At 36.4% G+C, this 27312-nt stretch overlaps 1 protein-coding gene across 1 annotated transcript in view; it reads left to right on the top strand.

Moving 5' to 3' along the window:
- Nucleotides 1–27312, top strand: part of LOC140161159 (rho guanine nucleotide exchange factor 17-like) — a 222817-nt gene that overhangs the window by 175307 nt on the left and 20198 nt on the right. Inside the window, exons 7-9 of the mRNA XM_072184592.1 lie at nt 2588–2688; nt 17780–17981; nt 24948–25069. Coding sequence (XP_072040693.1) covers nt 2588–2688; nt 17780–17981; nt 24948–25069 — 425 coding nt within the window. The remainder of the gene's footprint in view (nt 1–2587; nt 2689–17779; nt 17982–24947; nt 25070–27312) is intronic.

Genomic DNA, 27312 nt, shown 5'->3' with positions numbered 1-27312 from the left:
GCTCACAGTCTCGGGCCTCGCACACACTTAAACTAAGTGTTATACCGAAAATGATATACTTTATAATATAATTTCCTACCTTCAAATGTCTCCAACAGATCTTGAAGACCCGATCCACAGCTTTGCAGCAAGCCACTCATATCGGCCATCTTGTTTTCTGAAATGCATTTTTGCCCAACACAATGACCAATCACAGTTCAAGCAAAGGAACACCATGTGACCATGGTTGGGCAAAACCATACTTTGCCCAACTTTATTGGCGGAAAAGGATGTTTTTTACCAAGGTTGGTTAACCTTTAACCAACATTGTGTAAATACCATATTGACAGGTTTGACCAACCATGTATTAAACTGTATTTTGCCCAACTTCAAGAATCTTAACCATTGTTGGGCATTTTTTAACCAACTGTTTTCTGCCCATTCATATTTTATCCAATGTTCTGAGAGTGTAGTAACAGCCTGAATATATAAACAGTAACAGCATAGGCAATATGAAGCCAGCATTTCAGTACTAACAAGATGATGCACTTGAGGAGCATCATTGCAGAGGTATGCTCCACTCCCAATTCCAGATAATTGTGAGACCGAGAAAGACTTGAACCAATTTGGTTTATTGCTTAATATCAGCCTTTTGGAAGTCGTTTCCATATATGGGATTTGGCTTTGGCCAGGCAAAAGTTGAGAGTTGAACCAGGCCATAGATATAATTTTGCCTTTCTGAGAACTAACAAACCAATTTGAGCAAATGTCAAAAATTTTGAATTATAACTGTTTGTTTGTTTAACTGGTTTAGGCTATTTTAACTATATAAATGGAATTGAGATGCATTAATTTGTGCCATCTCGATTTATTTTCTGCCACTTCTCAGGTTTTCTGGGAATTACATCCCACGTTCTTGCCCATTTCTTTGCCCTGAATAGAATATTAAGAGGCAATATATTGCTCTTTATATTGATATTGATGATATCAATACACTGTTGATAGTCTGTGTATATGCTTCTGGTGCCTGTTACTGGAAAGCAGTACATTTAGACCTTTTTTTATACAGCAGTCCTAAGTTTTTAAAACTATTTTGATTATCATTTATTTTCAAGACTTAAATAAATGCTAATTGAATACTATTTCAACATTTTGTAGTCCTTGATAAATTCAGGTTTGGAATATATTTCAAAATTCTGTAGTCCTTAATAAAAAGCACTTTTCGAAAATTATCATGGGAATTACTTGGAATTGAGAGTAGAGGAGTAGTGCACAGAGTATTCAAAATAAGCTCTATCGCAGTGCAATTTGCACCCCAAAATTCGCCTGTTGCGATACAACTTTAAAAGTGTTGCAAAATTGCGATACCACATTGTACTGACTTTGTGTTGATTGTCTGAGACTGCACTTCAAATTGCTCTGCGTCAGATGAAATTGCACCACAACTTTCAAAATGGGGTGCAAAAGTGCACCCTAAGGTAAAAAAATTATTTCGAAGACTGAGTGCACATACCTGAGAGACTTATGCATAGTAATAAGATATACACTATAAGGAGCCTAGAGTTAGTGATATGTATTTTGAAATAATCAGAACTAACACTCACTTGCAATATTGGAAAATAGAATTATTAGTACGGTAATTAGAATTATCTGTAGAGAATTGTACTTTATATTTAAAGCTTCTGATGTAGATATTAGGCATGAAATGCATCAACTACTAACTACACCACAGCTTTGCCTCTCCTTGTGCATATAAGGTCTTAATTTGAGTTCTCATGAGGTGGCACAAGTCCAGCAATCATGCAGGAAGAGAGCTTACCCCTTCACAGTGACAATGTACAGAGAGAAAAGCCCATTCAGCAACCATGCAGCCGAGGTGTTAGGCAAAAAACACTATTATACATTTGTTTAGAGTAACCTTTATTAGGTCTTATTATCAATTGACAGGCTCACTGACTCAACACTATGCAGTTGCAAGATATCAATTAAGCCTCATTCCATTACCTATTTCGAACAATGGTGGAGGTCCAATGCACTTTAACCTTTTCCCCGGGCCTTTTCCCATCACTCGAATGTGTTAGGGAATATATATTCGCCGATCTCACGGTCATATCAAAACGAGGCTGTACCCACAAAGTGTGTGAGGTGCGTGCTTACGAACACATTAATACGCCTGTCAAATGCATGCCTTAATTACCATATTAGTTTTGCAAAAGCATTCTGGCGTGTGGCTAGAAAAGCGCAAGAAACAAAAATGCACATTTTGCGTATGCGATTGCAGGGAGAACCTCATTTTGGTAGCAAGATGACGGATCCGTGCAAAAACTATACCCATTTTACTCTTTCTGTTTTTTGTATGAGCAAGATATCCACCTCAGAATACAAGTACCTCCTGGAGGGTAGGACATGGTTTTCATAATATTGAGGACTAATATCTGTGTTTGGATATATGCTTTTGCAACTTAAGTTCATACACTGCTTTTTTAGTCCACTGTTCTGTTTTGAAACTGTCTTACACTGTCTTTTTGAAATAATTTTGTTATATTAAGTATAAGGCCTTATTACATGAGTTGAAATCTGAATTTATAATTTCTTTCTTTCGTTACAGGGGGCTAGGAAAGATCGGTGTCTATTTCTCTTTTCTGATCTCATTCTGTGTGCATCTGTCAAGAGGAAAAGTGGTGGGCTAAGGCGGCCATCAATCACAGTGTAAGTATCAAGTTCACTAGAGAGGTAGATGGATGCATCCATTTTACTAGTAGCAATGATGTAACATTGCTGTAAGCAGAGATACCATTCTTTATTGTTTAGCCTAAAACATTCTGTCTGTATACAACATGTTAAACAAAAATTCATGGTGCACATTTATTTTCACATGACATTAAGTCAGTCTCATCACATACATCGCTATGCCATGTTAAATAAAATTGTTTAACACACAGAGCTAACAATTTTACTTGAAAGACAGACTTTGTAACATTGTTTAACATGGTATTAACCCTAACACTGACCCAGGTTTTTTGCTATCGGAAGTCACAGAAGATCCGAAAAAGTCAAGAAGAAGAAGAATTTTTTACTTGGCACCCCCGGCATTCGAACCTTTGACCCCCGCATGCCAACCACACGATCGCGGACCGGGAGCTACACGGCTAATTCCGTGAGCATTTGACACTTAGGGTGATTGTGTCATCGCAGACCCTGGGATGCATGCATGCGCAGAATTTTTCATCGTGGTATTCTGTGGTTTTTTCGGGTGTAAGGGTTAAACTAAATAGCTCAGTATTATGAAACAATCGTGTTGCGTCAAATAGGTCGGTATGTGGTGCGACAGATGATAAGCGCTTTTTTTTTTTCAGGATGACCTCATTTAGTTTTTAGTATTTTATTATTAGCTTATCCAATGTACTTTTGGCCACATATATATCGTACGACTTGTTTGAGAAAATAGTTCAGATTCAGACTTGTTGGTTTGCATTTAGTGGATCACCCTAGACCTGGATGAAAGCTCATATAAGCACATTGTTTGTGGTGATATGACACTGTTGAGCATTGATTTTGTGTGCTATCATTACCTCTACCAGCCAATGTAGTTTATCCAAGCTACTGCATGTGTACCATGCACATCAAAGCCAATATTTGCTTGCATTTTGTGGTTTCTATTTTTGAAGCTATTCAATGTTGATGTGATGGTGAAGCGTACGTAATATTGGGACGTTTGATATCGATTACCTTACTCATAATTGAGCTTTAAAATCTGGCGCTATATCATCGGGCATTGCGTGTGATGGATGATGGTTTAGTTACTTTTGGTACAGCATACGAGGAAGTAGGCCATGTGTATTGATTCACTCAAAGCCTCATATAAGCATGTCAAGTTTCAGTAGGGCTACTTTTAGAAGTAGCCATTGTAATTGAATACCTGAGTGGAAGAAGGGCCCAACTCCATCAAAACTGTTTTTGAGATATTAAGAAAAAACTTAATATTTGGAAAAGTTTTATAGGCAGAATGTTTTCATCTTCAGGGGACCTTTAATACATGAACATACAATATTACATACATTCGAAATTATATATGATGTTTCCATGGCAACGATACAGGTCTTAATACGATCTGGAGTTGGGCCCTTCTTCCACTAATATACTGTAAGTGCCAGTTCCATAAGCAGATGTGTTATAAATAGCTACAGAAATTTGGTAATTAGCCATTAATTGCACAATTAGAAGTATGTAATATGTTAGCAAGAAAGTTTATTGTAGTGAAGCAGATTTCATGGATGAACAAAATTCCTCTTTATCCCAATATTTGTGGAAGAAGGGCCCAACTCCATGGAGTTGGGCATTTCTTCCATGAAAACCATGATTAAGTGTATGTGGAAGACTATTTAGAGAGTGGATTGTGGCTCATCTTTCACACACAAGGAAGAACAGTCTGCTGGCTATAAAATGCTGGGTCTAACTCATTTTTGTAAAAAATTGGAGTTGGGCCCTTCTTCCACTCAGGTATTCAATTGTTAAAACAATTTCGTATAGGCCTACATTGAATAAACATTTCCAGCCTTGCTATGGTGACTACTCGAAAGACGTTTTCTTTTAAGCAAACAGGACGTGGCGTATAACATCCCTTATTGGAACAATGAGACATTTTCTGTACAAAATGGCTTGGTGACCCTAGTGTGGATATTATGACCATGGTTTCTAATTTGAAGAGTATGCTTGCAAAGATTTTATGTAAAAAGTGGACTTAAACTTGCCCCTTCTTCTTCTTCCTTAGAAGTGCCTCCCTCATATGTACATATATGAGTATTATTGCACTGCGTACAGACAAGCTGTACTTATTTTTTACTCTGGAACCTAGAGTAGATGAGTGTATTTTTGAAGTACAGTCAACAGTACCGGGATGATCCCCTGCTCTTTTCGAATAGCCTGTGACGTTCTTTAACGTACATACTACATTAATGTGAGAAAATATGCATGTACATGGGACCGACAGCTTAAAGTGCCCTCAGAAGCACTAAGCAAGTAGAGTGAAGTGCCTTGCTCAAGGACACAAAGAGCCAGCCGAGTTCAGGCGGACCTGGGATTCGAACCCTTGACCCTTAGGTTCACAGTCAAATGCCTTAACCGCTAGGCCACGCTCTCCTTTTTAGACTTTTGAATGTCTTGTCACCAAAAATTGCCACTTTTGGACACTTTTCTTGACAAAAATAGCGAAGTGGGCCTTTGTGCGCCCCTGCACATCCTGCACAAGGGCCTGCCAGCTAATTCAAACTTATTTGTTTTATATATGTTAGGAATAGCAAGGGGTTGGTCACATTGACTGCATTTCAAGATAAATAATTGCAAAGAAAGTTGTTAATCCATGCAATTTCAATGCAAGGAAGTGGTTTTGTCCATGCAATTTTTAATGCTCTCCTATATTATTTTACTATCAAACTTACATAGAGGTGTTGATAACCCCAATAGCTCAAACTGACATAGGTCTAGCTACATTTTCATGATTTTGTGACTTAACCCCTTTCAGAACTAACAGCATCCAGGAGCATGCATCCTCAATTATTTACTAGCATTTTCTAGATTATAATCCTTATCTTCAAGAGCATGAAATTTGAAGTAGGGTAAATATTTCCGAGGTTTGCCAAAACACAGCAGTCACTCAATCTAAACATAGGTTGTGGTACCATGCATTCAATCCAGGGTAGGCTTTTTAATTGAAAAGCAGCCAGAACAGGTTGTAATGTAAGTAGTGCACTAAGAATAGCTCCTGTGCATGCTTAATGTGGCTGACTATACAATGTAGTGTGTTAATCCCAGGTTCATTTGGATTATACATGGGAGAAGCTTATGTTTTATATAAGGAGTATGATGTGCGTAGAAGTGGTGACTTGCCATGTAATATTTGGATATTTGCTTTCAGCTGTTTGATATCCTCTTGAATTGAACAGAAGCAAAGTATATCTCACAAAAGATTGAAGTACTGTTAGAACTTAAAAGTAGACTGAATCTTTTATTGTATACAACTGCATATTTGTGTATGCTCAGAGTGACGACTGAAAATTTTTTAGTGTTTGTATCGGCAAAATATTGCTGTGCAACTTTGGGTGTGCTCCGTAGTGCGACTTCCTATAGGTGCCTGTGTTCTAATGCGCCATTTTGACAGGATTGGACTCTCATGTGTTCAGAAACAAACATGGTCCAAACAGGGGTGTCACCAGACCTTTTTCATTAGGGGGTGTAAGAGTCAATGATTGCCGACGAGCCGTCTGTGTACCGACATACCAAATACAACTATGCAGTCATGGACACAACTGTACAGTCTCCTTTCCCCAGAGTCTGCAACATTATTAATGCATAAATAAAAATGAGTCTAGGCTAACCCTAACGCTGTAGTTGCTTTTTGGCGAGGGCGAAGGAAGGAAGGAAGAAAGAAAAGGAAGAAGAAGAGAAAACTTGTTTTCTCAGGTGCGGTTTTGAACCACCGACCCCTTGGGTGCCAGACAAGTACACAGGCCTACCTTGCCACGGGGGTGTAGCTTTAGTGGCCTAGCTTTTCGTCACCATATGACTGTTCGCATGATGATGCAATCGCATCACCTGGGATACCTGCCTGTGCATATGCTTTGTGAATTGTGGTTTTGTGATGTTTGGTAGGCCTATGGTTAGGGTGAAAGTAAGCTCTATATACTCCTCTCTGTATGCATATAGATACCCTGGGATACATACACACATTAATGTATGCATAGAAAATAAACAGCTATAGTAAAAAGCAAATAATTTTGGCAAATTTCTGCATAGACCCAGATGTGCTGCATGAAAGTGTTCTTTTGGTTACAGGTTGATATTCCGAAGGTTCATTAGTCACAAAACCCGATAACTTGGTTATAAACCCTAAACCTTACTCTAATTGTAACCCTAAACTTCACCCTAACCTAAGCTCTAATCCTAAACTTAACCCTAACCCTAACTCTAATCATAACCCTGACACTAATCCTAAGTCCTAACCATAATACTTTAACCTTTTTTTGGATTTAAGACCCTTCGGATTGATGGGTTATAAATGGCTTGTTGTATGGAGCCTGCTATTTTATTTTTAGATTCCATATAATGGTATACAGGACAGGTCAACAAATAGTTCTCAATTTTTTACAAAAATTCCACACTTGAGCATTAAAATGCAAAGGCTGGCAAACATCTATTTCCGGCATCCATTTCAATTCATTGAACATGTGACAATATCCCATATTGCATAGCACAGATATGTATATGACTGGGGGCACGGTGGCGCAGCGGTACGGGCTGTGCTTCATTGGAGGATTGCGAGTTCAAGCCACGGCAGCGCCATTTTGTTGTGCACTTGGGCAAGGCACTGTACCTCACTTGCCTCTCTCTACCCAGGGATGAAATAAGGAGCTGTTTTTAAAGTTTTTATCAGGTTCGCAGTTGGACAAGTTCGGAACTGTCAAGCTTTTGTCAGGAGTAGGTCTGACTTCTTCAGGACAAAGTACCTAAGAATAAGACATGTAGGCCGCCCCTTGTATACTGATGGCTCTGAAAAGAGCTTGTAGTTCTGCAAAGTGAAGCAGGAGATTCATAGCTGGATAATGTATGCAACTTGATGGAGGGCTACATCTATATGCCAGAAAAAGAGAATTTTGAAAAGGAAGGCGGTCACGGTACAGGCTCCGCGGATAATAGGAATGTTGCAGGTTTGAACCCCAGCAATGCCATTGTATTGTGCACTTAGACAAGGCACTTTACCTCTATTGTCTCTTTCCACCAAGGTGTATAAATGGGTACCGGCATATAGTGCTGGGAAGGTAAATAGATTTGTTGTGCGAAGAATGTGAATCACCCACAGCAAGTTTATTTAGGGGAGTCTAGCCTAAATGCCAAGAGACGGGCACTTTCGCATGTGAGCATTTCTCCAGCACAACCTTTAATGAAAAGATGCAAACTGCATTATGGGATATGTGCAACCCATCAGACAATTAGTGTTTCCACAGCACTGGCCAACAGCTTTACTATTCCTGATATTTTGTCCTAGAAAATGAATCAACTGTTGCAACTAGGTTTAAATTGATCAACCCAAAGCTCTTATTTGCTATGCAAGATGGCCGCCATATAGGTTGTGTGGTTTTCATTTAAACTATCAATGACAAGTCAATCTAGATTCTAGTGTCGGGTGTCAATCCAGAAGCATACATCTTCCTAAAGGTGTTGATCTCAAGTGTAAGGCATCTTCACACGTCGGTTATATCACTTGTATAAAATTTAACTCAGAGTGGCATTAAAATACCAAAATACTATGCTGCCGACATGTGATTCATTCCCCTTGATCATGTCACATACATGTATACCTTACACTATGGTTAAGTGCTGCCCTCAAGACCCTTTTCCATTTTGGAGGCCCAACCCCCATCAATATCTTTTTCCGGTTTGAGAAATCCCCATTTGAAGTTCCCACAGCCTTTTCGCTATATTTCCCTCCGAAGCACTTATTTTAGAGAAATTTTAGTTCCGGAGACCCCATGTTTATGCCTCCAATTCTGGTCTGGAGTCCCGCATTTTTGAAATCCTGGTTCTTACCTAACAAAATATTAGTTGAGTACCTCAGAGATTTTTCCGAGGTTTAATTTCATGACATTTAAGGTGGCTGTGTACTCTCAGACATGCATGTAGTAAAAGTGCAATAACTTTGTAATTATTCGCGCAAAACATATAAAAGTATGCATTTTATGAAGGCAAGACATCAATAAATCTTAATATAAATACAGATTTTGGGTAAAAACAACAATTTTGAAGAAAATCACAAAAAGTGAGTTTTTGGCAATATTTGTTAGGTACATCATAACAAAAAACACTCTTTCCAAAATATTTTATTTTGTTTTAGTTCAATCTTGAGGCTCCATTCCAAAAACGGTTTTTTATTTTTTTGATATTGGCCTTATTTTTTGAGATATTGACCATATAAGGCATCAAAATGAACTTTTTAAAATTCAAAACGCCTATTTGCACAAAAATGATGCCCAAAATCGAAATAGACCAAAATATAAAAAAATGAGAAAACTGCTTCTTGAGTCGATCATGCTTTTTACGATGATCATATTTGCTTACCTATAGATGCTGTATTTATTGAGTTATCGTGTACCTAAATCGTCATTTTACCGAGAAAATGAACATTGAAATAATGGCCGTTGAAGTTTAAAGTGGTCACATTTTGCACTTTCATAGAATCTCACAGGAGAATGCGACAGTTTTCGCTTTTGTAACTTATATTACGTGAACATCGGGTAAATCCACAGCCCCTTGAGAAGTTTGAGCGAAATCCATTCATAACTTGATATTTAAATTGGGGGAAAGAACTTGAAAAAACCCACATTTTATCAGCTAAAACGGAGCCATTTGACCACTAGGTTTTTGTGAAGTCAGTGCTTCCGTATGCGTTTCCATAAGATGCGCCACAAGATGCAGATAAGCGTCACAGATTTGTGCGTTAACAAATTGCGCGATACGCAACGCGATGAGTTGTTGCGCTGCGTACCTTGCTGGTACAACAAAGATTTTCTTTCCTTTTCAATTTCAAACACGAGTGGAATAGTGAAATAAAATCCTTAAAATATTGCAGTTGGAGTTTACAAATCTGGATTTTCATTCCTTGTATTTATAAAAAACATAACAAGGTACAAACATATCATAAAAACTCAATTTAGAGAAAGAAACAATGGCTAGAGTACACAGCCGCGTTAACACGACATGTGCACTGCTAATGTTAGCATGACTTTAACACAACCAATCACTAATTCAAGCTTATCACTACCTGAGCTTGACACAGGTAACACAGCCCACATCTGAACACATCTCTAGAGGTGTTGATTTGAAGCATTGATTCTATGTCTTACGGTCACGTTTGGCCCCGCAGCCCCTTGACAAGTAGCTTTTAGTGACACATTCACGCCAGGCAAGTCGTTTGTTGGAAAATTGATTTTGAAATGTGGGCAAAAGAAGCATTTAAATTCTTTTGTATTTTTTTGTTGTTTGCCAAAAAAAATTCATATTTTTGGAATGTTAAATCAAATTTAAATATGATTTTTAGCATTATGATAGCGTGTTTAATGACCAAAAATGTTGAATGAAAGAATAGTGGTTGATTTTGTGCGACAAATGTTTGTGTAGCATACTTCAAGAGAGGTTCATAATTTGTTTTCAATTCATTGATGAGAATTAAGGGTGAGATGGCCGAGCGGTTAAGGTACTGCGCTGTGGACTGGGATAAAATGATCTAATCTGCTTGAGTTCGAGCCTTGGGCTTGCCTTTATAGGTGAAAATTCTCTTCCTCTCCCAAAATGTTTCTATAAGGGCGGTAATCCTGCAATTGTGTTCACAGTGGCGTACACAGGTTTTCAAAACTGTTCTTGCTGTAATAGCTAATTTTACCCCATTGGGTGCATTTCTCCCAACTGACTGACAAAAACAGGTGGCATGTGCCCCCCCCCCATGCCCTTGAAAATACATGTAGCCCCACCCCGGGTGTAGCCCATGACATGGTCAAGTCAGGGTCCAGTGTGTAAACCTCCTCAGATGTTTTTCAACAGCTAAGACCTATTTTTGTGGGCTTTTATTTTTATTTTATTCATCTGGCAATTAACAACAAAATTGAGACAAAACAACAGAAGTTCACAGTTCTGAAATTAAGTACAGAAATAAAAGCTTCACTGTACAATATTTAGCTAAGGTAGAAAATACCAAGCCATTTTAAATATAATACTCTTAAAAGTTACCTCTTAAGGGGCAAAAAGAGGGGGAAAGTAGATTTTGGTAGGTCAAAAAGTCGGCAAGCAATTTTGGCAGGTCAAAAAGGGGTAACAGTTTTTTGTCAAGACTGAAACGCTCTAAAAAGGATGAGGAAACAGTACAGAAACATTCTAATATGCAAAATTTCCTGCTTGCTATGCTTGCATTATATATCTAGACCATTCAAGGTTTCCACTTTGGGTTCCCAAAAATTTGGCATGTGTGCAAAGGGGGTGGCAAAGATTTTTGGAAGGCTTCGAGCCTTGACAAGCAATTTTTGGCATGGGGGGGTGGCATGCTGTGAGGGGCCATGCATTTTTTGGTAAGCCATTTTGCCATTTTTAGCTCTGATCAGAAGAAGTAATTTTTTTATATTTCATTTGTTTTCAATAATATAAAATACTTAAACATGAAATGCTTGCATGCATTGAACATTTCTGCACCTGGCAAGGATTCACAAATGTGTCATTTTCCTGCAGACTAAAGCCACGATTTCTCCGCGATACGAAAAAGCGGAAAAATTCACAGAATTCGGGTTTTGCTCACGGAAATTTTAAAATGCCACAAAATAGTGAAAAGCTGTGTAAAATGTCTAACTTTTGTGTTGCTTTGCAAAATAAAACAAAGAAAAGTGATTATTTAGCAGTAATCAACAATTAAACAATCCATTCTAGCATTAATTCTAGGCCTATGATGCAAGATTCTGGCCATACTACAGTAAAAGGTACAGTGCCGCCAAGAGCCATTACGGGGCGGGGGTAAAATGAACGCCAGAGCCCCCTTTTATACAGGCCCCTGAGGTCTTTTTTCTTTACTATTATTCTTTATTTTTAGGGGCCCGGGCCCAGGGGTAACGCGCCCCTTAACCCCCCTTGGCGGCGGCAATGAAAATGTAAAACAAAATACACTTTTAAAACATGTTTGTTTTAACTTTTCAGTGCTTTATAGTGGAAAACAAAAAACATACCAATTTGTAACACAGATTTTTAATTTTGTAACACAGAGAAATCGTGGCTTTATTGTAGGCATTCAAAGAAATGTATTAATTTCTTCAAATTTCATGCTGCAAAAATGAGAGTTCATGTTGTGAAAATATTAATTGGGCTTTACACTGAGTTACAGTAATCATATCTCTGGAACTCGAATATAATGAAATTTTCTGCAAAATATAACCCATCAATCTTTCAAAAAAACATGACAATGGATCTGCGCAACGAATAACTCATTTTGCTCCATTTTGTTGCAAATAAAAACTAAAAAACATGTAAATGAAACTTCGCACTTTGCCCCGATTGGAAGTGTTTCTGAAACCTGAATGACAAGGCTGGCACCAGACAATGTAATTTATTCATGAATCTGACCCTTCTTGTGTGAATTGAGCACACAACATTAGTTGTAAAGAAAGTATAATCACATATAATATGTGAATGTGAAATTGGCATGAATGTCATTCTGAAGAATGCTCTACCAGTTATTTTTAGCCTTATGCAAATATCAAGTCACTTCAAATGAATTAATGATTGTAAAGAGAGGACTGCTTGATGAAGCCTAGGCAGATGATTTTCATATCGTGACTGAACTTGTTGGATATTTACCAAATTGAGAGTACTATTTTGTGACTATATAGGCGAGAATTATTTGTTTTTTGTTACTGCGTAAGTCAATAAATTTCCAACTTATGCCCATGTAAATTCACAAGTACATGTCAGTCACAGAATACGCAAATCGCAGTTCTTGTACTAGGTGCTGCGCCCAGCTGTGTGTACGTCATTTTATATCAATATAGTGTTTCGTTTATGTGGGATGGTGGTATGTTATGAAAAACTTAATTTAAAAACTATTTACCGACGGAAATAAAAATCCATTGACGGATAGTCTTGTTATGCTCTCACAAACTTAGAAAAAAATCTGAAATATCCAAAATCTTGGTCTAAAAATTGGCCAAGGTTACTGCTGTCCATTCAAAAGCACAGGAAGACCACCCAGAGCGTTGAGGTCAACTTTCTAGACTTCCTGTCTATTGGCAGTAATGGCTACTACCCAGTGCTAACATCAATGAATTGTTTAATTCGAATTAATCAATTCGATATTATAGACTGCTGGACATAAAAAACATTGATCCTTGATAACTGACTGATGATACACCCCTGTAGCATAGTTCTTCCTGTTTTCTTCTTTTCTGATGAAAAATTCACAGATAATGTCAATAATTTGTCAATTGTTAGTGACAGTAGAAAAGTTTTCCATTTTGTCCGCTGTTGCGACGCATAATGCATGACTTTGTATGTTTAATTCATGCTGGCCATTCAGACTTCCTGATAATAAAATGCAGTAGGTAACTTGAAGTACCTGGTTTAAATTATAAAATACAGGTCATATGTTTGAGAACAGTTACTTACTGTTAACATAGTTATTTTTGCGTGCACTTTTTTGCGATTTGCCAATTCTGAACTTGTTAAATTCATGATTTTTTATTTTTGTACACAGACCTAAGCGTAAAAGAACATTGGCATTCGCATGCAAAAATTAATGTTCTGCAAAAATGTCCACTTTTACAGTAAGGGGTAGTTCTTTGGTAGATCACCAGCGTGGTGATCTTCGGAGTCTAATTTCACCCTTCTTAATATGAGCACTCTTGGTGTAGTTCTCTGGAAGATGACAACATTGGAAAAAATCACCTTGTTGCAGTCAAATCGCCTGGCATTCCTTTTGTTCTGAGGTCTCTGGGCTTAGGGCCAGACATAGGCGGTTAACTGAATTATGAGTACTCAACCGTCCCATTCCATCGGAGTATATCGATGGTGTTGGTATAAATTATATCTGTCGGAATGCCTTTGTGTTCCTGCATAGCCAGATGATGTAGCTGGCTCTCAGAGCTGTTTTGGAGGCAGTGTCTACATGGTCTAGGATTGGTTTCTTTTTTTTTTTTTGGGACTCCTAAGGCAGCTAAACACTTGATTAGTGATGTGTTATAGAAGCCTCTGCTTCCCACTTCTACTGGGAAGTAAAACACATGTCCATCCTCTGTTTTCACATTTGGCTACCAGGTCTTCATATTTACACTTTTTCCTGGCATATGCATTGGATAGGTTCTCCTCCAATGGTACTGTCAGTTCTATGATGATAGCATGTTTGGTAGTGGCTGAATAGATCGTAATATCAGACCACTTGACAGTTTCTGCTATTTCTGGAGGGAACAGTATTGGCTTGTGCTCCTCATCCATCAGCCTTCTTCAGGATGTTTTTCACTTCTCTCTTTGGAGTAGGTAGAGCTGAGTTCCTGAATGTTGTGCCATCACCTATATGGAAAGCAATGGTAGGGATGAAGTCTGGAGTATACTCTGTTGTTTTGCTGTTGTTAGCCTCATCAATATACGGTGCCAGGCCTGATGCTATTGGTCTTGTTCTTAGCGTTTGGTCATGGCACCAGTTGTACCTTCCATTCTGAAGTGAGTAGCTGCAACAAAGCTAAATATTGTGTAGCAATAATATAATAATACTGTTTAACAATATGATAATCATCAGTTTATATTTGCAGTGAAAATTTGAAGGGAATTATCAGAAGATAAAGAAAAGCATATAATACGGCAAAACAATGTTGTGCTCCCCACTATACAAATGAATACCGACCCTAATTTTGAATATTCAGGAATATTTTTTTTTCACATGGCATGTTTATTTGTCCAAGCAGAATCATCACCTGGAGATGACTTTGCAATTTTGTTTCCCTCTCAAATTGTGGCTCTACGCCACCAATTTTGCTGATTTCTCAAATTCACACTATTTTGGTATTTTTCATAAGGAATCGGCTTTCTCCATAATGAATTTGACTGAGTTAGCTTGAGTTACTAGCCTGCATGATGGAGATGGAGACATAGTGCATCCATAAAGTTGAAATATGTACCTACAATGTGACTAATCATCAGTAAACTCTAACAATATTATGTTGCAACTGGCCTGGGAAAATGGAACGTGTTTGTATTGACACTATGCTGCAATTACAGACAAATTTGTTGATTTGATGTAGGGAGGGAATAAGGAGAAAGTAAAAAATCTCATCGGTAACCCTTTGACACAATTACTTACTGTGGAGTAATTTGCCCAGGGAATGGTTTGTTATCGGCGGCGCTTAATTCCAGAATAGCTTCTCTGTGGGTAGAGAAATTAGTTAAGTACATCACATATGTGAGTACATTAATGGTATGCAGACTATCAGCTTTCTTATTTGTATACGTTACTTATAAGATTGATGCATCCTGCTCCACATTGTTTCTGTGACTTTTCACCCTTTTAAACATTTTGCTCAGAATTAAAGGAGTATTTCGTGATCATAGCATCCTCTTTTAATGACATTTTTCAATTGATATCCACGAAAAAAGCTTGTGCCAAAATTTCAGACATTTTATTTTTTATTTTCAGTGGGGTTTTGATACCTCTATTCGCTCTTTGCACGGATCCACCATCTTGCTACGAAAACAAGGTTCAAAGCGTGCGCTGTAATTAAATCATGCGTTTGATAGGCATACGCGCACAATTGCCGATATAACCTCGTTTTGAGATGACCGTTCGATCAGCGATTCTCTAAATTAACAGTTAGCAACTTTCCTGGACTTTCTGTGACATTTTGTGAGTGGTTGTTACTGCTACAATATCTAATGTTTATCAAAGAAGTTTGGTACTTTTTTGTCAATGTAGAGTATACACTGTATAAATACAGAAGTGGGGTTCAGATTGGCTAAGTGAATCACATCTTGAAAGAATTGAACAAGCTTTGTAGCATTGTATGATCCTGGTATGACTCAATTCTTTTTACGCAATAAACAGGGCATAAGCATCAGCCATCGCCAAACTTCTGTGGTAAAAACTATAGTCCTGCATTTTTGTGTGCACATGAGAATGTGACCAAAGTCTGCAAGTCTCTTAAGCTAAGCGTGATAATACATCATTCAAAATGGAAGTTAATCATTTTAAAATTAACATTAGTTTCTAGCTCAATTCACCTGCACAGCTCTTTTATTGTATCAGCTTATAGCGCTTTATCCTTGCTCCCATTTCACTTGTCCCTCATGTCCTAGTATTCTTTCTCCATCTGTCACTTCTTTCCGTTATCTTGCTCATCCTCCATTTTGGTTATCAACTGCTTCCTCCTCATCCTCTTACCCTCATTGGGATGACATTTTTGAAAAGTGAAAAGCATCAAAATTATAATTAAAGGGGACAAAATGTCAGGTTGTGAAGTTCACCCTGGCTATCTATTTCAATTGCAAATACAACACAGATTTATTTCATTATTTAGATTGAATTTTATGCTGAACTACCGGTACAATACAAAAGCATTAGTTTTTTCAAGGCGCATAATTGTATGGAAACCCTGCGGATTATTTTCCCACTCAGCAATTACGAGAACTTGCAACAATCTCCAAAGATTCTGTAATTTTACAGCGTGTTATTAAAGACCTTGTACAGATATCCCTTGATGAAATTATAGGTACTAAGTATACATTACTCTTGTGATTTTTTTCTTTCTTTCTTGCCCCAAAGCGATTCTTTTTACAAGAAACTTGTCAGTCTCTCAAAGGTCTTCTGCTCAATCGTGACTAGAGAGAACTTGTACCTTTTAATGCCTGGTATGAGAAGTGTTGCCTGGGATGTTATTTTGGCCAATTTGGGCTACTTTTATTTTTATAATTTTCAATAATTGATTTCCATAATAAAAAAAAAATTGCATATCAAATACAATGCTACAAAGAAATATTAAATGAAACAAGTATGGAGGGAATGGTCAACAAGACCAGCATTGACCATTCCTTATTTTAAAGCAAAATAAAGACTATCACATAAGACTCCAAGACCTCATCATAAAAAGAGAGAAGACATAAGTTGTATTTTTTATGAAATTTATATGAATTCTTTGGTTATGTTTCTTCTGAGTTTTTATTTAGGGATGAAATCAAAACTTGACCGGTGGTTACCGCGATTGACCCGTGTTCCTATTATTTAGTACAATAGCAACAGGACAGAACTGGATGGAACCGCCGGTCGAGTTTTGAAGAGTTTACTCAGAATTTTATTTTTGATAAATGGTTATGAAAAAGATTTAAAAAAAATGCATTTTCCAAAAATTTGAATGCATAAATTGAAATTAGTCTTTGTACAAGTCTTTGGGCTTGATTGTCACAGCATACAAAAAATGACCTAAAATTCATGTTTTTGACACTTATTTCCATTTCCAATTGACCAAATATTAAAATTTGACTTTCTTTGCCAGTTAGAACTAAATAAAAGATTAGGATTTAGTTAGCTATATTTCATTTTTCAGGATGATATTTTGTTTAATCCAAAAAATGTGGTGCTATCTTTTCCTTGAATGGGGGAGTAGAACAACCTAACTATTTTGGTGTCACTGTTTTTGCTCTTGAAGTTTGTGGCTCAAGTATTTTTTAAACACCTATCGTGTTTTCTTTATTCAAGAGTGAGCTTCAATCAAGTCCCGGAATCTGGTCAATAACACTTGCATTTTTCATTAGAATTAGAGTTCGCCATTATCCATCATTAGTGGTGTACTGCCCTAGGCTGACTCTGATCAAGAATATCCCTGCTATCATCATCTACTTCTTACAACTATTTACAGCATCTGTTATTTTTTTTCCTTGGAATTAGTTTTCTGGAAGAAAATCATATTTTGGAAGGCTCCTAACCCCATCCTTATTAAGGATGCAGGGTTTGTTATCTTTCTTGATGTATCTGGCTTCCCTCACCTTTTGTGACAACATTAACTTTATCTTCTCTGCAGGGACTTCTACAATTTTAATATGTTTTGGTGATATATTGTAGTGTGGATCAATTTGAGACAATTTGAGATAGTTTTGGCACTACTTTGTTTTAATTGTTCAACAGGCCCCTGTTGTATCAAATGAAACTCACCCATGCTGAAATATGGTATCCATTTGAAGAATAAAGAAGCTATCAAAAGTGTAACATTTGCATCTTCTCTTTGATTCTGTCTTACAGTCTTTCACCAGCATCTTTACCGGTAGAGGCAAGCAAGTACAAGCTGGCGTGGAAGTTATTGTTAGAAGATGTAGAACTTGTCAAATCACCCCCAGCAAACAAGCATAATAACCTGGAGAAAGACCTGGGCAAGCTGGAAGAAGATCTGACTCTCTTGACCAGAATAAGTGGTCTGGCTGAGGATCTATCATCACCACATCAGGTAAAGTGATAATAATTAAGGAAGAAAAAACATTGAAATGTTCATTAAGTAAAACATTATTTTGTTCCCAACCTGGTTCAATTTACAATTTCAAATGTTCTGGTTTTCTGTCACAAATATATGGCTCTCTGTGTGTAAGAAATGATGCTGTTTAGAAAGTTGCTCTTTGGTCCATTAAATTCTCACAAAACATGTAGAATGTAATCTTCAGGGATGTAAGTTTTCAGGATTTTAACATAATTCAGGTTTTTTTGTAGTCCAGTTTTAAGCAATTTCTTTTATTTTCAGCCTGTTTTGGGGCTTTTTAGCCCACATTTATGCGTTTTCCCCCAATTTTCAGGGTTTTTTCTTCAGGCTTACTTACGTTACGTAGTGCAACTTTCAAAGCTATCTTTCCTTAAATAATGAACCATTGTGGCTGAACACAACAATGTGTGACACTCTAAATTGGACCGGGTGCATTACCAATAATGTTTATAATTTGTTAATTTCATCAACAACTTTGCGATTTGTTTAAAAAAAGTCTTTGGGGAGCGTGTACCCCTTTATATTATTCATAGTATCAATAATACTGCCTACCAACATTGATAAATTATAATGTTTATCTATTTCCAAAAATAATGATTTTCATCAAAGTTAAGTTAATAATATATCTGCAGGTTCATGTTAAATCAAAATATATGCGCAAAATGTTTTGGCTGAACACTAATTAATTGTCATCACCATTTCTAAAGTGATGGAATTTCATTAATTTCATTAATTATGAAAAACCAGGACTGTTTCACCTTTCGCTGACCCAACACAAGACATTAGCAGTACATTATGTCTGTATCCTCCTCCTCCTTCCCTACGGCTATGCTAATTGAGTCACAGGAGAAGAGAGAAATTAGTATTTTGCTTGTCACATTACACTATGTCATGCTTCAACATGGTTGTAGCAAGCTCTTTACATTTAGAGCGTGACACTGGCCACTCCACATGGGATACCAAAACCGCATCAATGCAGGTCAATGTGTATTTGCATGCTGTCTTCAAGGGATTCAGTTTTAAGGTGCGCATGTGCGATCACACACCTTAAATCACCTGTCCAAGTGCGATTTTTAGCACACCTCAATTCCCAAACTTCTTACTGAGTGAACTTAATAGCATACCTGACAGGCCGCCTTAACATTTCCAGAAGTGTGATTTGTAGCATGCCTGTTATGTCCAAAACTCAACCCCTGGTCTATATGACATAATTTTTACACCCATAGGAAACAAACCAAAAGTTTGAAGATGTCCTATAAACAAAAGTATTTTCGTTTGGGAGGAAGGTCAAATAGTCCGAATACATTTGTAAAAACTAGTTAAAATTATCAAAGTTGAAATTTCATGTTGGAATTTTCAACATTTCATACTTGCATTACAGGGAGCCACTTTCATTTATAGAACGTTGTTGAACTTTTGGTTGGTTTGTTCCCTAACAGTCCGAGCATTGTGACATTTGAAAGCAATCATATCGTGTAAATGCACGTCATCCAATGCATGAGGGAGGTGCATCTTGCAATCATCATGCAGTCCTGTATTGTGTTAATCTCGTTTAGCATGCAATGCAGGACATTGGAGTACACATTGATGCACAGTAATGCAGATCTCTATTCCCATGTAGAGAGCACCGCTGTTACGGAATTGTAAGCGTGCGCTACTTCTGTCACTGCCCATTTGCATCCCGGCTCTTAATTTAATTATTCTTTATGAACCAAATCAATTTGCCCACTTTGACATATTATGTGGAGTTCCTACATTTCATTTAATGTTTTAAGATGTGCATTGATTTTTAAACAAGAATGAGACAATTTAATCGAAACGACTCGACCGAGACAATTAGTGTTCATTGCTTTCTATATATGTATAGAAATGATGGTACCAAGGCATGCTACCAGAACCTACTTAACATCAGGGATGAATTTGCCTCGAAACAGCCTACATTTTGACATGGTGAAAATGAAAAGCCATTCTTGTTGAAATTCAGGAATGTTAGTCAATTTCCCCCCTCCGTACACACATACCCCCTCTGTGAGGTATGATATTTCAAATGGGCAAATTGCTCAGAAACCCTTGGCTGATTGGCTTTTACCAAATTAGGTTGAGAACATTCTATTTCCAACTTATTTGAGATAAAAGGATGTAGAGAGAGCAAGAATGGAGGGAATGAAAGAGAAAAGGCAGAGGGAGGAGAGTAGAGAGGTTTTGATAATGAAAAGACATTGAATACATATGAATATATGCCACAATCATGAGGAATGAGTACAAAGGTTGGGAATATAATTTTGCTTTGAGTTATTGATCAAAACAGGTGATATATTCTTATGTGTCCCTTTGTTTTTTAAGTTAGATCATCACCTACAACTTATTAAACAAATCCAATTTTAATCAGGTTTTGGTCATACCAAAGCATTTTTAAAGTGCAAACGATTAATGAATAAAAATAGAAATTAAAAATTGTCAACATTAGACTCATTCGTCTTGATCATTATGAATGTATAAATCACAACTACACCGCATAGTGCAATTAATAGTAGTGGTATCAATCATGGCTAATCTGTGTGTCAAGTGGCCCTAATTAGAATCTCACCTTGTGTTATGCTCAAAGGTAATTGTCCTTTCTATGTGTAAAACATATGGGTGTTGTCTTACTTCATCCTGGTCCTTACATATGGTATAGTGCAAGCAATAAAACTATGATTAATACTAAATATAGAGAGCACTGCTTTTGTAAATCAGAAAAAATACAGTATTAAAGGTAGTGAAATTCAATAATTATTATTCTTTTGTATATTCAAAATTGCAGGAGTCATTTGATACTCGTTTGAAAAACTAAATTAACAACATGATTTAAACATTTATGGTGCGTATTGTTTGTATAGTCTATATTTTTTGTATGCAAACAATATAGACCAGTATAATATTACAAGGACACCACATAGAACGCATGTGTATCTTTATGTCAATAGAAAACCTGAACAGATTGCATAAATTGAAAATACAGATAAGTATTGATGAAGTAGTTGTTTACTGTTATTATTATTGATGAAGTAGCTATATACAGCTGATATTGGTGTTGAAGTAGCCATACACTGCTGAATTTAGCATTGATGAAGTAGCCATATACTGCTGATATCAGTATTGATGAAGTAGCTGTCTACTGCTGATATCAGTATTGATGAATTAGCTATCTACTGCTGATATCAGTATTGATGAAGTAGCTATCTACTGCTGATATCAGTATTGATGAAGTAGCTACCTACTGCTGATATCAGTATTGATGAAGTAGATATCCATTGCTGATATCAGTAATGATGAAATAGCTATCTACTGCTGATATCAGTATTGATGAAGTAGCTATCTACTGCTGATATCAGTATTGTTGAAGTAGCTATCTATTGCTGATATCAGTATTGATGAAGTAGCTATCTACTGCTGATATCAGTATTGATGAAGTAGCTATCTACTGCTGATATCAGTATTGATGAAGTAGCTATACACTGCTGAGTGCTGAATTTAGCATTGATGAAGTAGTATAGCCATCTACTGCTGATATCAGTATTGATGAAGTAGCTATCTACTGCTGATATCAGTATTGATGAAGTAGCTATCTATTGCTGATATCAGTAATGATGAAGTAGCTATCTACTGCCGATATCAGTATTGATGAAGTAGCTATCTACTGCTGATATCAGTATTGATGAATTAGCTATCTACTGCTGATATCAGTATTGATGAATTAGCTATCTACTGCTGATATCAGTATTGTTGAATCTATTGCTGATATCAGTATTGATGAAGTAGCTATCTACTGCTGATATCAGTATTGATGAAGTAGCTATCTATTGCTGATTTCAGTAATGATGAAGTAGCTATCTACTGCTGATATCAGTATTGATGAAGTAGCTATCTACTGCTGATATCAGTATTGTTGAAATAGCTTTCTATTGCTGATATCAGTATTGATGAAGTAGCTATCTACTGCTGATATCAGTATTGATGAAGTAGCTATCTATTGCTGATATCAGTAATGATGAAGTAGCTATCTACTGCTGATATCAGTATTGATGAAGTAGCTATCGACTGCTGATATCAGTATTGATGAAGTAGCTATCTATTGCTGATATCAGTAATGATGAAGTAGCTATCTACTGCTGATATCAGTATTGATGAAGTAGCTATCTATTGCTGATATCAGTATTGTTGAAGTAGCTATCTATTGCTGATATCAGTATTGATGAATTAGCTATCTACTGCTGATATCAGTATTGTTGAATCTATTGCTGATATCAGTATTGATGAAGTAGCTATCTACTGCTGATATCAGTATTGATGAAGTAGCTATGAAGTAGCTATCTATTGCTGATATCAGTAATGATGAAGTAGCTATCTACTGCTGATATCAGTATTGATGAAGTAGCTATCTACTGCTGATATCAGTATTGTTGAAATAGCTTTCTATTGCTGATATCAGTATTGATGAAGTAGCTATCTACTGCTGATATCAGTATTGATGAAGTAGCTATCTATTGCTGATATCAGTAATGATGAAGTAGCTATCTACTGCTGATATCAGTATTGATGAAGTAGCTATCGACTGCTGATATCAGTATTGATGAAGTAGCTATCTATTGCTGATATCAGTAATGATGAAGTAGCTATCTACTGCCGATATCAGTATTGATGAAGTAGCTATCTACTGCTGATATCAGTATTGATGAATTAGCTATCTACTGCTGATATCAGTATTGATGAAGTAGCTATCTATTGCTGATATCAGTAATGATGAAGTAGCTATCTACTGCTGATATCAGTATTGATGAAGTAGCTATCTACTGCTGATATCAGTATTGTTGAAATAGCTTTCTATTGCTGATATCAGTATTGATGAAGTAGCTATCTACTGCTGATATCAGTATTGATGAAGTAGCTATCTATTGCTGATATCAGTAATGATGAAGTAGCTATCTACTGCTGATATCAGTATTGATGAAGTAGCTACCTACTGCTGATATCAGTATTGATGAAGTAGATATCCATTGCTGATATCAGTAATGATGAAATAGCTATCTACTGCTGATATCAGTATTGATGAAGTAGCTATCTACTGCTGATATCAGTATTGTTGAAGTAGCTATCTATTGCTGATATCAGTATTGATGAAGTAGCTATCTACTGCTGATATCAGTATTGATGAAGTAGCTATCTACTGCTGATATCAGTATTGATGAAGTAGCTATACACTGCTGAGTGCTGAATTTAGCATTGATGAAGTAGTATAGCCATCTACTGCTGATATCAGTATTGATGAAGTAGCTATCTACTGCTGATATCAGTATTGATGAAGTAGCTATCTATTGCTGATATCAGTAATGATGAAGTAGCTATCTACTGCCGATATCAGTATTGATGAAGTAGCTATCTACTGCTGATATCAGTATTGATGAATTAGCTATCTACTGCTGATATCAGTATTGATGAAGTAGCTATCTATTGCTGATATCAGTAATGATGAAGTAGCTATCTACTGCTGATATCAGTATTGATGAAGTAGCTATCTACTGCTGATATCAGTATTGTTGAAATAGCTTTCTATTGCTGATATCAGTATTGATGAAGTAGCTATCTACTGCTGATATCAGTATTGATGAAGTAGCTATCTATTGCTGATATCAGTAATGATGAAGTAGCTATCTACTGCCGATATCAGTATTGATGAAGTAGCTATCGACTGCTGATATCAGTATTGATGAAGTAGCTATCTATTGCTGATATCAGTAATGATGAAGTAGCTATCTACTGCTGATATCAGTATTGATGAAGTAGCTATCTATTGCTGATATCAGTATTGTTGAAGTAGCTATCTATTGCTGATATCAGTATTGATGAAGTAGCTATATACTGCTGATATCAGTATTGATGAAGTAACTTTCTTTTACTGATCAATGTGGATGATGGAGCTTTCAACTACTGATATCAGTGTTGATGAAATAGCTAGTACTACTGATTTAGGATTATTGAAGTAGCTATCTACTTCTGATATTAGTAGCTATCTACTGCTAATGTTGATATTGATGAAGTAGCTATCTACTGCTGATACTGGTATTGATGAAGTAGTTATCTACATGTGATATTAATATGACACAAAGTTTCTATAATGCTGCTGATATCAGTTTTGATGATGAAGTATTCTTTTAATAGTTTTACTAGTCACATCAAACCCTCATAATTATTAATATGAAGTATCTGGTTATGTTCCAAGAAATAGCTTAGATGTCAGCTTTTAGCCACTAGCTAAACATCTGTATTGCCATGTGCAACATTAAGGATGACACTGTACTATGTATTGATATTGTGATTGAAGGGGTGATATATTGCTTCCTTAGCAATTGAATGTCAAATTTGTCTCTGTGGTTATTATATCAAAGAGAAGAATATATAAAGAAAAGCATATTACAAGGATGTTTTCAAAGAAAGTTGAAAATAATGATTCAATTTCCACTCTACACTTAATACAAATCAATGATCAGATTTGTTAAAGTAAATCGAGTTGTTCAAATACTATTGAGTGCAGAAATATTGGTCTCTATAGTACTAGTATTTTACTGAGCAGGGCTGAATTGGGAGGTGATAACAAAATGGTAGGATGTTGGCAGGCTATGACATGCAAACATGCATTTTCTTGGTCATTGTCTATGATTAGAACATGCATCTTGAAAAAATATTAGACTAATTAGAGGCATATCTTCAGGCACAATAGATAGCACCTGCAAATTTGTATTTTAATCTGGTCCAGGATATTTCTTAAATTCATTTCAATCAGTCCACATATTGGGCCCACTTTCTTGGGATACTTGTTACTTGTAATTCTGTATGGATCTGTCTGCACATGATTACTTTAATAACCCTATTGCCTGTTTTGTTATTTTGTGGATGGTTTAGAATCTTGATGAAGTGATCAAGGAGTTAATAGAGACAGTGAATAGGAGGATATCAGAGAGACAGAGTCACCCATCCATTCCAGCTGCACTACTCAACAAGGTGGAGCTCACTGCAACCACTCCGTAAGTAAACATACAATTATTCTGTATGATGTTACGATAACGGTATGGAAATAATTATATACAATTAAAGAAGAAGAAGAAACAACCCTCTAGGGTACATGGTGCATTAATTCTTGGGCTAGTGTTAAGGACATGGCTGTATGAACTATAAATTCCCTTCTAATTCGGTTTATGGATGAAAACCCCCATTTTTAATACCCATTGAAAAACATGTCAAGTCATGGAAAATTAAACCTCCATTGCAAATTAAGGTATGGAAAAAATAAGCCCTTTTGTAAAAAATATACATATATATACCCCTAATGAAGGATATAGTAGTGTAAGGAGGCTAGTCAATGATAACAGACTTAAGTGATCTGGATTAGTAGGAATTGAAAACTGTGCGTAGGTGGAGTTAATAGCATGAAGAGTTGAGATGCAAAAGGGGATGTATCGCAATGCTGCCCTGTGTATTTTTGTATTAATATTGGTATTTTATGCAGTAAGATACTTTGTAAATTGCTAATTAAGGTTGCTTAATTGGCTACATTGTCATGCACAGATTTCCTTGAAATGATTTAGCTTGTGTGTATTGATGAGAAAACCTTACTTGCCAAGTTTCAATGTTTTCTAAAAAAGGCGTTTTTTGTCATCTCAAAATCCTATTGAATTTCTACACCGAATGATTTTTGGCACAACTGATTTTTCTCTCCTTCATAGCAGTTGTATATAAAAGTTTCAGGTTTTATTTTGCTGCCAATTTATCACAGAATAATACAAAACAAGTTTACTTTCAAAAAGTAAACATCCTGGCAAGATAATTTAGATATTAAGCTTACCACCCCTGAAAGGTGACCATAGCAACCTTCCTTGTGGGCAAAAAATCAAAAATTAAAACTGGCAAAATTTAGGGAATTTTCAAAAAATGAAGAAAATACTTTGTTTTGATTGAAGATTTAAATGAACATACCTGACTGATTAGACACCAGAGCTATTTTCCTGCAAGGGTGTGGTTTCCGAAGCAAGGACACTAATTACAGACTAATTAAGGGGCTCTAATTAGTGGGAGTACGGCATTGAAAGCTCGTAATCATTATGAACAAGAAAATGGAAGACAAAAATACTAAATAACACTCTCAATAACAATATTGATTACAAACTAACTTTTGGCAGCTATAGTGTATAGCCCTGAATTCCTCATTTGAATTCAATCTATTCACATCAAGTCAAATGTGCGGATACTGCAACATTAATGTCGCTTAGAAAACATTAAGACGTTCATATTGGAATATGAGCAGTCAATTTCCTCCGGTCTTTAAATATTGATTTTTTGTTTTTGTTTTAATTGAGTTGACATTTTAATTGGTTTAGAAAGACAATAATTCATTGAGTAGTATATCAGTATTTAAATATTGTGTAGGCTTACTACCAATTTAAATTTGGAGAGCAACTTCCGATATGGGTCATAGCTTTTATTATACATTGACGATGAGATGTGGTGATAAAAACTGAAGGAATTGTACTTGTAATTCCTGATGAACTTAAAGAGGGAAAAATGTGTTACATTCAAAGAGTCGATACCCAAGGAGAAGCAACTCTGCCATGTTTGTGTGTGGCTCATGGAGGACAGAATAGTGCACCACTGGATTATTTCACAATGAGCCTGGCAAACTTTGATTTAAGGGGGTACTACACCTCTGCCCAATTTTGTGCCTATTTTTGCATTTTTCTCAAAAATTATAGTGCATTGGTGACAAGTAAGATATGTATATTATTGGGGCAAGGACTACAACTACTGCAATGGAAATTTTATTTCAGCACAGACAACAGTTGTGGAGTTACAGTCAAAAATGAGGGAAAACCAATATTTGATCAATAAATCAATAACTACTTGCCTTGAGTTGCTGAATTTTCAGTGCAGTAGTTGTAGTCTTTGCCCTATAATATACATATCTTACTTGTCACCAATGCGCTATAATTTTGAGAAAAATGCAAAAATAGGCACAAAATTGGCCAGGGTGTAGTACCCTTAAAACAGAGCTGACATAATTTGTAAGCTATTATGGGGCAAGAATACTTTTCCGGGCTTTAAAATTGACGGTTCTGAAATGAACCAGGAAAAGCGAAAAAGAAGTAACGTAGTGAAAATGTCCCTGCTATACAGTAGTGTGGAAAATGGGAATGACCCATTAACCCTAACCGAACCAAACATGAAAAACCTCAAAGCATCGGCAAGCGCAAGTATCCTACGTGATGTGATTGCA

Source organism: Amphiura filiformis, chromosome 9 (assembly GCF_039555335.1).
Source record: "Amphiura filiformis chromosome 9, Afil_fr2py, whole genome shotgun sequence".
Classification (NCBI taxonomy): domain Eukaryota; kingdom Metazoa; phylum Echinodermata; class Ophiuroidea; order Amphilepidida; family Amphiuridae; genus Amphiura; species Amphiura filiformis.
The sequence above is the reverse complement of the archived record's forward strand: the minus strand, read 5'-3'. Positions and strand labels throughout refer to the sequence as shown.